The sequence below is a fragment of the Geospiza fortis genome, unplaced genomic scaffold (genome assembly GCF_000277835.1).
Source record: "Geospiza fortis unplaced genomic scaffold, GeoFor_1.0 scaffold130, whole genome shotgun sequence".
In the NCBI taxonomy this organism is placed as follows: domain Eukaryota; kingdom Metazoa; phylum Chordata; class Aves; order Passeriformes; family Thraupidae; genus Geospiza; species Geospiza fortis.
In genome coordinates this window covers 2,055,037-2,068,480 of record NW_005054300.1, presented here as the reverse complement: position 1 = coordinate 2,068,480, position 13,444 = coordinate 2,055,037, and the positions used below count along the sequence as shown (strand labels likewise).

The window sequence follows — 13,444 nt, the reverse complement described above, 5'->3', positions numbered from 1 at the left end:
GGAGCTGGCGTGGTCCTGATCCAAACTGTGATCCCCAACAAGAACATTTCATGAATGTGCAATAGAGAAACTTCATCCGCTTACTCTGAGATGGAGTGGTTGTCATGGGTCATACTTCCCATATGCTGTGACTGTAAGATGCAAGAGGTCTAAGCATGGCAGGTTTTCTGAACTTTTATTGTCCTTTTTTTTAAAAAATACAAAGTGCTTTTTTAGGGTTTTAACCACACAACGTGCACCCACTACTGTATTTCCAGATTCCTGGGGAACAATGAGAAATCCATTTAGTATGTTCTCAGTTCCCATCTCCTTCCAATCTTGTTTTTGAAGAGACCCTTACTTCAAGTTTCAAGCAATAAACAGCAGCAGCAGGGAAGCAAGCAAAATGAAAAGCACTACCTTTGCAACCACACAGGTGGAGGGAGTGAATATTTGTTCAAATCTTTCTCTGGCTTTCCTCCTCCCCTCTCCTGTGCCATGTTTCAGGTAGCAAAGGACTGGAGTGGGGAGAGGGAGCACCTTTTCCAGGACACTGCTGCACAACCAGGTGAACATCCCCTCTTGTGCTCCAGCCTCCGAAGTGTCAGGTATTGTCCACAGTGTAACTGGATACCAACCCTGACCAGTGGGTCCATTCAGATGTGGCATTTCCTGTACTTCTGTATTTGCCTTTGTACTGGATGTGCTTTTAAGTAAAGCAGGGATTTAAGGACTAACAGCTACCCTGCTGAGCTATTATCCTCCCATCTGTTTTTTAAGAACAGCCCTAGAATACTTGAATGTCTCAACAATCCTCATCACATCCACATCCCAATTGTAAAACACTGTAACTGCTGGACTTCACACCAAAAAATCCTGACAAGCTTTCAGCTCCAAAACAACTTTTTCTCCATCCCTTCCCAAGTGTTCCCACTGTGTATTGTGTATGGTCAAGTGGTCTTTTTCAGTGTTATGTGACTTGCTTGGAGTGTGTGGTCACCTCTAGTCAGTCTTTGTCCAGAAAAAGTTATTTCTGTCTTGCTCACATTGGCCTCTGTGTCCATGGGGAGTTCAGAATGAGTGTCTCTGTCTGTTGACCTTTTTAGTATTTTTTAATATGTAATATGTATGGGAAATGGCAATAATTTCCAGGAGATCTCGTGAATGTGAAAAAAAACCTGCAATGGTTTTTATGGTGTGTAAAAAATAATAAAGGAAAAAGATGCCAGGAAAATAAAGCTGTTTGTTGTACTTGGATTGATCTGTGAGAGTGCTTTGGGAGAGCTTGGTGGCAGGAGAGGTCACCTGAGAAAAACACCATGGTATAAAAGTGGTGTAAGAGGGTAGGAGAGATGGGAAAGTCTCACTGTGCTGTGTGCTGCGAAGCCACCAAGGTGCATCACTAGAGAGGGAAGAAGGTGAGGGGGAGGATTGTTTCAAACAGAATGACATGAGTCACGGTGGCGTCACTTCCCAGCAGCCGGGCAGGCACTTCTGTTTTGATTCATGTAAGTTTTATTTAAGATTTACCATCTTGCTGAAGATGAAAATCTGAACTAGGCACAGCCCCCACTTCCTTCCAACCCACAACAAGGGATCCTACTTGCCCTGGTCCTTAGAGCAAAGCCTGTGCGTGACGTGCAGCACCTCCGGGTGCCAGGAGCTATGTGGGTAATACTCATCTTTTCACTTTTTTAAATGAAAACAAAAAAAAATTAAGTTAGAAGAACCAGCATGTCTGATGCATTTCATACCCCTTTTCTTCTTGAATTTTCCAGGCTTTTTCTGGCTCATCACTGCAGCAAAATTATGATCTGCAATTCCAAATTATCGAGTTGAAAAATCTATGGCCAATATCTGGGTTACAGAGCATGTGTGCACATATGCATCTGTTTATAACTTCTTACCTCCAGGGAAGTAAATCTGACAGATGAGAAGGTCTTACTGGAGATGGGCCTTGGACTTCTTACCCAGTGTCAGAGGGATGTGTCAGCAGCCCTGCCTGGGCTCTGGGAAACCTGAACATGGGAACCAGCGGCCAGGGAGGTAAGACAGATGATCTAGCAAGAGCAGATCAATTAATTTTCTGAAAGATCTAATTGGTCCCCTTGGGAAACTGGAAAAGGCTTTCTGCCTCTCAGCCCACACAAGCATCCAAGCAGAAAGGCTGTTGAGCTTAGTGAGAGTGGCCATGTCCAGAGTACTGAGACCTACAACCCGGACAGAAACAGAGCAGCCAACATTTCTCATTAAAACTGTGCTGAACCCTTCTGGGTAGACAACCAGCTTTGTTTCTTACGGATTGGAAAGCTGAAACACTCAGCAGAGTCAATGGTGGGATATTTGCAGGGCACAAGGCAGTGGCTGAAGGGGTCAACAGAGGAGCTGCTGACCTTGACCTTTGACCAAGGCAGCTGGAAAAGATGACAGGCCAGGGGGAGGAGCCAGGTGTTAGCAGGGAGGGAAGGGAGCTCTTATCCTGGGCTTTAAGCACAGTGTGTTGGTGGATAGTGCTAGCAGGGGGAGATGCTGGGCTGGGATTCAGCAAGGATAGAAGGCCACAGCCCTGTGGGAGCCTGAAGAGGAGTTGTTGTCATGCCTGAGGAGACCAAAGTTTCTGCTTCTGCTCAGGGCAGGGGTCCCCTCTTCTTGGCTGGAGAGGCTCAATTCACCTCTCCTTCTTGCAAAAGGAAGTCCCAGCATCCAAGTCAGAGTGGGATGCAAGTGCTGCCTCCCAGAGGGCTGTGTTCCCATGCTCATGCTCTGCTACTTCAGTGCTAGTGTGAGAGCTCTGACCTGAGCACTGATTTATGAAGGTGAGTGTGTCAAATGGGGGAAAAGGCAATGTGTTTGAAGTCACATATGCAGGGCAGGGCCCCTGGTTCTCTGCTTCCAGACAGCAGCACCCAATAGGGACCTTCATCCTTGGGGAAAGGAAAACTTCCACCCGTGTTTTGTGGTTTGTGCACCGAGGAAATTCATCAGATTTGGTAGGATGGAAGATTTAGGAGGCTTTTACAGCCCAGATGAGCTTGGGTTTGAGTGGCTCATTGCTAAGGATGGAAGCTCAGATCAGGCAGGTGTGTGGGGAATGTCACAGCTGCAGGGTGGAAGGCTGAACTGGCTGTTTCAATGTGTCTGTGTCCATCTGCCAGCTAAGCTTCACAGAGGAATACGGGCCTCAAAACCAAAATTCTGACGGAAAGTAGAGACCCTTGTACCTATAACAACAAAGGGGAGGCTGCTATCAGGGTGCTTTCAGACTTCTGAAGGGGCAAATGAGGGAGAGATGGCCGGACTATACACTGAGACAAAGCTTTAGTTGTAGCTTATCCATTATGATACCAGAATCCACAGAAGATGAGAGGAAATGTCAGAGAAAAGGGAATTTTGCAAGTTCTGTTACCTATGGAAGTGCTAGTTCAGCACTGTGCTGGGATGTGACATCTCTCCATTCACACTCCTGATGGTGCCAGGACACCCTTGTGTCCTGGACAGCTGGGTGCCTCTCAGGACCTGTTTCAGATTCTGGGGGACTGAACAGGGCTTGTGCCACGGAGCTTTTGGTCCCTTGCTTTTAGGCTTGCAAGCAGCAGTTATGCTGAAGCATGAGAGCAGTCACTCAGCCTCTGGCTCTGCTCTGCACATGCTGCCTTTCCTTTCTGTCTCCAAGAGAAGCAAGCATTCAAGAAACTGCCACAAAAAATACATATCTTTACATCATTGCAAATCAGATTGTGAAGAAATCTAGGGTGGAGTTGGATGAGTGGGTGCTGTCCTTAAGTGTCCCTAAATGTCTTTTTAGTCTATACATTTGCTGGTGTGATTTGCAATCTATTCTGGTTACAAAGCACAGGCTTTCTCCAGCTTCTTCCTGCCTAAAGAGCTTTCCAATAGGTAGAAATTGCATCCTTACCAGTAAAACCCAGGTAAAATTGACCTGCTCCATGGGGAGTTGGTCCTGAGGTGCCCATCCCCAGTCCCTGAGCACCACAAGTTAGGCAGCTCCTCTCAGCTCCTTGCCTTATGGTGGGAGCTTCTTGTTTAAGGAGACAAAGCATGAATGAAGAAGGTATTCTGCAGGCGTTGTCATTTGTATGCTAAAAACAACACTTGCCTTGCAGGGAAGTCAAAGGTCCAAATGTGCCTGTAACATGGGAAAAAAGATGTGTGAGGCCCCAGGTATGGTGAATTTGACCCTCCATCTCCACTTTTCACAGTTTCATGTTAATTGGAGAGTAGACACACTGCCAGCTCACTCTCTGGGGAGAAAAGGCAGGAACCAATTTGCAGAGCCACATAAATATGGAAGTAGGATTTTTTTTTTTACGTGGGAGGTGTTACCAGTACCACACATTACGGTTTCTTGGCTTTATCACATCACAGGCTTTTACTGAGACATGAGTAAGTTTGCTAAATAGGAAATATGAAAATAGCTTGTGAAATAGGTTGAGTCATCAGAGAGAATCAAATGGAGTTCTGATACCAGGGCCTCAGTTGTAAAGTCCTACTTTATTTTACCATTGCATTAGAAATTTTGGGGTCATTTCAATCTTTTTATTTCAGCTTCAAAATTCAAGGTACTCTGACAGCTAAGTAAAGCTTCCTAAATCCATTCATGTTTTCCATCAGCAGTGGTGATGCATCCCTGTGTCCTGCCTATGAACACTTGCAGGGAATGTAAAAGTTATCAAGACAAATGGCTTCTGCAGCAACAGCTGAAATGCTCAGCACTTCTTCCAGCCTTGTCCAGCTATTGAGAAGTCTGGCCTCTAGACATCCCTTTCATGTACCAGCCTATCAAGTCACTGGCTGTTATTGGTAGCTTCTGGGAATCCTTGCAGGACACCAAACAATCCCATAAAGGCAGCAACTCAAGATCAGGAGTGACCATGGTAGACAGAAAGGGGGAAAGAACATTAAAGGGCCTCAGGGACAGCATTGCCTGGGGACTCCCATATTTCTGTCAGGGATTGTTCTCATATCCCAGAATATGACCTGTGCTGGGCAGATCATGGGTGGAAAGCATCTCTAGGACAGAAGCTTTCCTAGGAGCCATGGGACCCATAGGGCACACTCTGCATGAGGAGAAGTGGGAAACACCTTTAATATAAATCCTGCCCCAGCCTCAGCCCAGGCTAGCTGCAGTCACGACTAGGACTTCACAACATGCACCACATAAATGTTTGTGATCTGCTGGGATGGTTAGAGGTTCAGAAATGAAAGGCAAACTGATAAAGGCCTTAATTTGAGCTTCAAACTCCCTTGGCATAACCATTTTTCCAGATTTGGGTTTCTAAACCAATCATGTTAGTAAAGTTAAACATTTGAGTAAGTGTTAGTTGGACCAGGTTTATGTCTCCCGAGTGACATGACAATGTAGTTTTTATGGGCTCTCTCTTTTTTTGGGGAGGGGGGTTGGGGGGTTGTCTGTGCGTGAATAGTGGTTTATTTCTGTCACAGTGATACTCCATTTCTGAGATCCCTTTGTTCAGCAGACAGTGGGTGAGTCACTCTGGTTATTAAATTGCCCATACATTGGAGCTGCCTCCAGGCCCTGAACCAAAGCCTATTGCCTTGGTGGGGAGAAGAGCCCCTGAACACAATGGGATTCGGATCAGGCCCTGGATGAATCTCTTCATGAAATCTTTATTTTAAGGAGCCGTTTGTTCTAATTGGAGCTAAGACTTGCTTCTGCATTGAAATGGCATTTGAGGTCTCCAGGACTCAACTGGAACAATGGGTATATCCTCTCTGCTCTAATGCCTCCAATCACATTCAGTCAAGTTAACTGGAAAATCAATTGACACGAATTCCAGCATGATCATTAACTTCCATCCGGCTGGGCCCAGGGTAAGAGATTCCTGACAGGGATGGAGCAGAGCTGTGCTCATCTCCTAGATATGCTTGCAGCCCGAGGTCTCCCCAGCAATGCCCACATTGCCCTGAGTAATTACTGTGGCTAAGAGAGAGCCCAGGGGTCAGGCAGTCTGGGATCAGTTGTGGGCTCTCCCTGTGGATTTCCAGGGCAAGTGATGCAGCTGGTCCTGCTGGCACAGCCACATTTGTCAAAAGCACAAAGGAAGTGAGTGAGACCTGGACTGACCAAGCTGACCAGACGGGTCCCTTGAGTATATAGAAAAGGACTATAGCAGCAAAACTGTGTTTTCCACAGGACAGCTCACTTGTGCAGAGGATATTTCTGCTCTGTTGGTAAAACAGAGCTGTGCTGATGTGGCTTTGCTCATGCAAGAAGCATTTTGGTGCTACAGCGAACCTGAAATTAAATGTTTCTCACAGGCTTATCTGTATGTCTCTGGATCCTGTCTTGCACCAGGGATAATGATATCAATCTCATTCTGAGAAAGGCATAAAGCTTTTTTCATGTTTACAATGCATATTAGACCCATGACAAAGACTCTCCTAAGCACAAAATCTTGTTACCATGATGTATTTATTGTGCTGTGCTTGTAAGTCCATATGTTCCTTATTAGAAGAGAGAGTTTATGGGGTTTTGCTGCATTTTTTTTTGGTGGCTTTTTTTTTCTTTCCCTCCAGGATATAATGTATTACTTAGTTAAAAACAAAATCAATTTTGGAGCACTTTCAGCCAGCCACTGCAGCCACTCTGCCAGGCGATGGGAGCCCTGGGTGGGTGGCAGGAAATCTGTGCTACTGAGTGCTAAAGCATTGACATGGTTCAGTTTACTAAATCCAGCTGTGAAGAGCAGCTGGTTTTCTGGCAGTCAGCATGACAGAGGCAGGCAGATACGCTCGAGAGAATTGATCAGGGACCACCAGTGGAGAGAAGGGGAGGGTAAGTTGCTCCCTGTGCTACTCAGTGTTAAAGTGGCTCCTGGCAGTTCTGATTACTAAACCCAGCTGAGAGGAATTTTTCTGGGCTTGTCTGTGAGATCTGCTGGGGATACACTTCAGCCATGAAGAAGGGGGAAGCAGAAGACTTTTGCATAGCCAGCTGCTGCCATACTCAGTGCTGTGGCTTGTGGGATCCTGGGGAAAGGTTGTTGGGACACGTGGGAAATGTCTGCAGACAGCATAGGAGGCTGCCAAGAGGCTTCCCATCTTGGTTTCTCTTCTCATTTCCTTCTTCATCCTCCCTCTGTGAGGGAGCTGGGGGTGCAAGAAGAGGCAGCTGGCACAGCAGGCCAGGACCAGGAGAGATCGGGTAGAATAAACAGCAAGACACTTCCTTGGAGGGCTGGAAAAGATAATAAAGATCCTGTTATCCCGCCCGAACGGTGAAAATTGCACCGGTGAAGGCTGCCAGCTTGGGTGTGATAGGACAATGTCCTGCTGTGTCCCTGGGCTCTGCCTGGGAAGAGCCCGAGAAATGCAGAGCGCTAATGGGGAGTGAGGCCCAAGATAGTCCCTGGGGCAGTGGTTTCAGTTTCCATGACAAAATTGGAAGTTATCTTTGTTTTCCTTTGATCTTCAAAGCACAGGGGGACATTTCACACTTCGGGGAGGCCACCCGGTGTCAGGTGAAGTTGCTGCAGCTTGTTAAAGTCGGTCAGATGCCATAAGGTCAGCAACTCACCTGCCTCAGTGTGAAAATGCCTTGCAGAAAGGAGGCTGCCTTTTCGTGGGGCTCGTTTTGGTTCTCTGGTTAAAAAATCACATTTGTTTGTGGGTCCTGAGGATGTACACGGATGGCTTAAAGAGGGGTAAAGCCCAGGCAGTGTGATTCTGATCACTTTAGATATGTATTGCTTTGTTGAATGGATGTGGTCAGCCTAAATAACTATTTTTGTTCTAACCTAATTACAAATTTACTGCAGCCACCTCCTTCCAGGGTGCTAATTAGGAGCAGAGGCAAGGGGAAAGGGTTTTTTTCAGAATTTCAGGATGCTCTGTGGAAATCAGATATCCAGTCTGGCATCTCTGTCAGACACAATTTTGTTTGTACTGGCCACAAAGACTGAAAAAGCTGACCCAGAATGAGGCAGTTTAGGTCACAGACCTACACAGGCTCTTTCTGCCTCTGCCCCACTGTCTGGCTCATCATGTGTGCTGAGTGCAGACATTCAGAGATTTCTCTGCACCCATCCCCCAATTTCTCCAAGGAGTTTCCATGGCCCTCAGTCAGATTCTGTCCTACCACTGCTGGGAACAGGTTGCAAAATATCCCTTTGGTCAATTATGTCATCAAACCAGTAACACCTCCAGGGCCAAGACAGGCGCTGCTGCTTCCCCTGGGCTCCTCACCCCTCTTGCGTGAGGGCAAGAGTCAGTCCTCCTGCCTGCACACCTTCAGAGCAAGCAGCCAGTGCTGCAGATGTATTTCTGTCTGTGTGGCTCTCCTGCTGTTGGGATTGCATTTACTGCTTGCTTGAACATTAGGAGAATTTTTGGAAGTAAAATTGACTGCTTTTAATTCACCTCCCTATTTGCTAGTCTTGCGCTGTTGTCTGAGCTGGCAATCTTTCACCTGGAGCTTGGGACTAAACAGGTGTTTCGATTTCTACCTTTGTTTATTATTTATTTTGAAAAGAACCAGTTGATCTTGTCCTCTGTGGGCTGTCCCTCAGCCCTACTGATGGATGGGCAGATGCTGGCCTCAGGAATGTCACAGAGCCCCCTGAAAGAAGCCACCCCTTGCCCTGATGCCTGTGAGCTGGTGCCGACCCAGGCTCTCTTCAGGGGAGCCCCTGCTGAAGCCAAGGGACGCTGTGGGCTCCACCCTCTCTGCTGAAGCAGCTACCGGGTGCAACAGATCTGTGGGACCCAGCGTCCCTGATTCGCTTCTCCTTTGTGTTTATCCATCCAAAACCAGGTCTGGAGTTGCATCTATGGGTCCCCTCCAGCACAGCTGACCCCATAAACAGCTCAGTGCAGGTCCCTTCCCTTCTCCGGAGTCTAAAATAGAAAAAACAGAGAGCAATGCTTTCTTTCACAAAATGCCCCCGCCGCTGCCAGCCCCGCTCCCGGCGCGGCCCCCGCTCCGCGTGTGCGCAACGCCCGCGCTTATGGAACCGGTGAGGCCGGGGAAATTCATCAACCACAGCCACATTTATTCGTGGAGACGCTCGGCTGAAAGATGATGAGCGAAACAACTGTATTCCTGAGTAAACCTGCGGCAGATTCGCTTGTAATAGCCTACGCTCTTTTCAGAAAGAAGCCTTTCTCTGTTCATTCTATGCCGATGTTTGAGCCCGCCACTCTCTTCTTGACAAACATGTTAGCTTTCCTAAAATGTTGTTGGAATAAAGGGTTTATGGATGAATACTCAACAGTCAACAAAAATTATTTAACTTTACACATTCAAAGCATCATAGTGATCAAGAGAAACTTTTTTTTTAAAATTTTTGAAAAGAGGCTGTCTGATTGTTTTTTGTTTAAAGTGATTAGAAACTGAGTCAGAAAAGGAGAAGCAAAAAAACCCAAAAAACCCTCTGGTGCTTTTCATGCATATTCTTTTATATAGATGCCTCCCAGCCAATTCTCCTTATCACCTTGGCACCCCTCAGGGCACACTGTGGTAGGAGCAGGGAGCAGGAGACAAAAAAGAGCAAGAAAAGGGTCTGTGGTTGGTGGAAGCAGGTACCCACCATGGAACAGAGATGTCACTGGCTAATGATGTGCAGCCAGCATCTAAACCTGTAATTACATCCACCCCTTAGCAAACTGAGATTCTTTTAAGGCTCTTGCAGGCTTAGGGCTCCCATTTCTAAGTTTTGTGGCAGGCAGCTGCTCACTGTCAAAATTACAGATATTTCTGCAGGTACTGCTAAGGGGTCAGACTGTGCATTGCAAGGCATGGGTCACTGCAGGGTTTGAGAGCAACAGAGCTCAGTAATTTGTTCAAGACAAAAAGAAATTGTTGCAAAGGGAGCCCACGTGTGGTTTGCTTGCATTTTTTTCAGCATAAGTGCTCCTTGTCCTTCAAAAGCTTGGTGGGTTGTCTGCATTGAGATGGATGCATGTGCCAGGGTCTGTCAGGAATGCACTGGTTTCTCTCACTTCCCCTGCTGGAATCTCTCGTGAGTTCAGAGTTGAGAGAAAGATGCATTGTGGCCCTGCTGCCTCAGGATTCAGGCTTGGGTGTTCTAGGAGGAGAGGTATTCTTGGCTGTCCCACTGTTACCCTGCTTGACTTTGGGCAAGATACTTTCTCACTGCCTTTGTTCCCCAGCCTGGAAGCAGAACATCGGAATATCTGTTTGTGAGTTCAAAGTGCCATTGGACACTGGTTTCTGCAGGGTCTAATCCATGTCAACCAAAATCCAAGTTCCCTCCTGAGATTCTGCTGCAACACCAGCACTAAGAAGAACTGTCTCCAGAAGGTCTGCCTCCCCTAATGATTTCATGTGGTGGAGCACAAGAGAGTGATGTTGTAGTGAACCTACTGATTCCTACAGGCATTTGAAAAAGGCAGTAAATACCTCAGTGATTGCAGCCATTCATGAATGAAAGCAGCCTATACACGTGCTGGTTCACAACTGAAAGTAATAGAAGAGGTTAATGACACTTAAAGTGCTTTGTCCCTCCCTACAATGGGTTTAACATTTTTTTTCTGAGAGAAATGCTACTATTTGAGAAGAGAGAAAAAAATTCTGCAGAACTGAAATCCCATCTATATGTTCCCATTAAGTTTCATGAAAGAAACTCTTGACATATTTTTATGCTGATGATTTTTAAATGAATTAAAGCAGTGCTCCCACTTGCTCCTTTCTGATGCTAATGTCTAATTCAAGCACATTTATACAAAAAACTCTGCTTATAAAGCGGGGCCATGGAAAAAAATCTCTGCAGCACCTACTGAAGCACGGTGAACTCCTCGAGTAGCAAGCACTGATTCTGTGTTTGCAGGTTCTGAATATAGAGCGCTGTTTTACGAGCTGCCAGCTCTCTGCACTCCTACAGCCACAGCAGCTTGACAGAATAAAAATGACATGCATCACACTTGGGTTGGAAGCATATTTTCAGCAAGTACTACAAAACTGAAAGAGTAACAGAAAATATAATACCTACCCCACCACTCCACTCCCTCAAGTGCAATCTCTAAAAGCTATGTGGCAAAACCTGTGTGCAGGGGCCTTATTTGAGTATTTGAAACACTCACTGAACCAGACAATCATTTGCCACTTAATCCTTAATGAATACAGTTGCTATTTTTGCAAGCACGTCACACTGGTGAGAATGTTTGCTGATGGAATATCAGTGGGATGTGATTTTATTCTTATGAATAAATATAATGTGGTGTCTGTGCACATTTGTATGCACACGGGCCCTCTCCAAACTGCCGGAGTGTGCTGTATATCCAAAGGCCTCGAGAGAGAATGAACACCTGGTGATGAAAGAGATCCCAGGTCCTTGTTTGTGCTTGTTCATAATAGAGTGATGCACTCCTTGGTGCACCTCAACAACAGGAAATTGTCTGGAGCACCAGAGGTGGGTTGTTTGGCTTGACACAGGGTTTTCAAGAAGACTTGGTGCATTCAGGCACAGCAATGTCATTGCAGCAGTCAAGAGAAAAGGCAAATTCTCCTCAGCTGGTTTCTCTGAACCCCTTCTTTAGGGCAGGAAGATTAATTCCTTGCTCTGGGAGTCTATGATTAAGTGAAAATAAGCTTCTGAACTACAAAGGAAATCTCTAAAATGTGACTCAAGGCATCCTGTACCTCTAAAAGCAGAAGACAAAGAGGAATGAACTTTAGAACCTGCCAATTTAAAAACATTTCCATGCCTATTACTGCCTTCAGAAACAGGGATGGTCTGTCCACATCCACCTGTGTTTTTTGCTGGAGAAGACTGGTAGCAAGGAGATATCCTGGCACAGGGTTTTCAAGACGACTTGGTTAACATAAAAACGTTAACACAAAAATAGGTATAAATAATTCTTTTAACCAGGTACAAGATTGTTTCATTGTGCAGTAAGGAAAAGTGGGGAATCTGACTTTTGTTTTTTTCTTAAACTCTCTTCTCCCCTCTGCCAGGAGTCTCCTTGGATGGACCAAACATTTGGGACCTGAACTACCAGCATCTCTAACTCACTTCACCCCAGAAAAAGTGAAGAAGAGTAAATTTAGTATCACAAACTAATCCCAGAAAGATGCCGTGAGACTTATTTGAGGATTTAAAATTCCCTGAAATCCTAAAATGAAAGGAATTTTGAAAATGCAAGTAGAGAAAATATTTTTTACCTCAGTCACATTGAACTAAGCTATTTAAAAGCCAAATAAGACAGGCAGGAAAATTTCATTTTGAATTTGTTTGTGAAGCAACCATTAAACGCTTTAGTTTTTTAAGCTCTATGTTTTCTAAAGAAACAATGGACCATTTCTTTATAGGTGCTGGTAAAATCTGTTACAATAGCCTCTCGAAGGGCTGTTAGTAAAACCATTTCTCTACATGGCGCTTAAGAATGTCTGAGACTGGTGAGATTTTTCCCATTAGAGAAGAGAGGTAATTCATCCATCTATTATTCTAGAAGAGGTAGAAACTAGACCTTTCTGTTTAAATCTAGCTTTTATTAGTGTTAAGAGGCTCAGAGGAAGAATTTTGTTGCATGTCTAGAAGTGCCGGCTACAGCTGCAGTTTTGAAGGAGCGCTGTCAAATCGAAAATTGCATTTTCTCTGAGACGTCGCACCCCGACTGCTGTCACAACAACACCTGAAATCACCATTAGTGGAAGAGATGAGGTGAAAATTAAAGCTTCTCTCCCACCATTTTGCTTATTTTTGTGTGTTTGACAGCTCCTCCGGGGAGCTGGAGAGTGGCTCGGTGAGGTACAGGAGCGGGCAGGGACTCAGCCAAGCTGTTTTCCCGGGAATGTTTCGCACCATCGCTGTTTGCCCAGCTCACTCCAGGCACCTGTCCGGCTTCGCCCAGACCTTTTCCCTGTGGATGCAGAGCTCGGCTCCCGGCCCTACACAGCCGGGAGCAGCTGGCTGAGGGAACGGGTGCCCTGGGGCAAGAGGCGCATCTGCGCAGCCCTAAGACTGCTGATGCCTATTTTTTATTATCATTTTCATTTTTAAAAATAATTTTTAGATCCTCGAACGGAAGCCTGGTCCTCAGACCGAGCCTTTATTTGACCTCCCGCGCAAGCGGCCCCTCAGGGCGCCCCGGACAGCGCCCCCTAGAGGCGCGCGCCGCCGCTCGCTCCGCTCGCCTCAACTTGCCTTTGGCGCCCAATCCGCCCCTCGGCGGGAGAAACCACTTCTCCTACATCCCCGGGGGGACCCCGGCGCCCGGGAGGCAAAGTGACCTCCCTTCCCAGCTATGCAGCGCTCTCCAAAAGACCGCCAAGGCACTTTAGACGATCAGAAAAAGGAAATTCCCGCTGCTCTACGTGGTGTCACTTCTTCGGTGGTACAGGAGCGTGTTCTCTGCTCCGAAGCTCTCCCTCCAAGTGGCGCTGAATGGTTCGCGCCAGGACGGGACGGGGAGGGTCTGCCGCCATTTTGTTTGCGTGAGGGGTGAGCGGGCCCTGTGCGGGAAG

General features: G+C 46.4%; 1 protein-coding gene across 1 annotated transcript in view; it reads left to right on the top strand.

The window, feature by feature from the left end:
* DUSP5 (dual specificity phosphatase 5) overlaps window positions 1-13,209 on the top strand; it is a gene marked incomplete at its 5' end in the record, with an annotated part of 21,434 nt that extends 8,225 nt beyond the window's left edge. Inside the window, 2 exons of the mRNA XM_005417319.2 lie at window positions 12,696-12,723; window positions 12,994-13,209. Coding sequence (XP_005417376.2) covers window positions 12,696-12,723; window positions 12,994-13,209 — 244 coding nt within the window. The remainder of the gene's footprint in view (window positions 1-12,695; window positions 12,724-12,993) is intronic.
* Window positions 13,210-13,444: the final 235 nt, after the last annotated feature.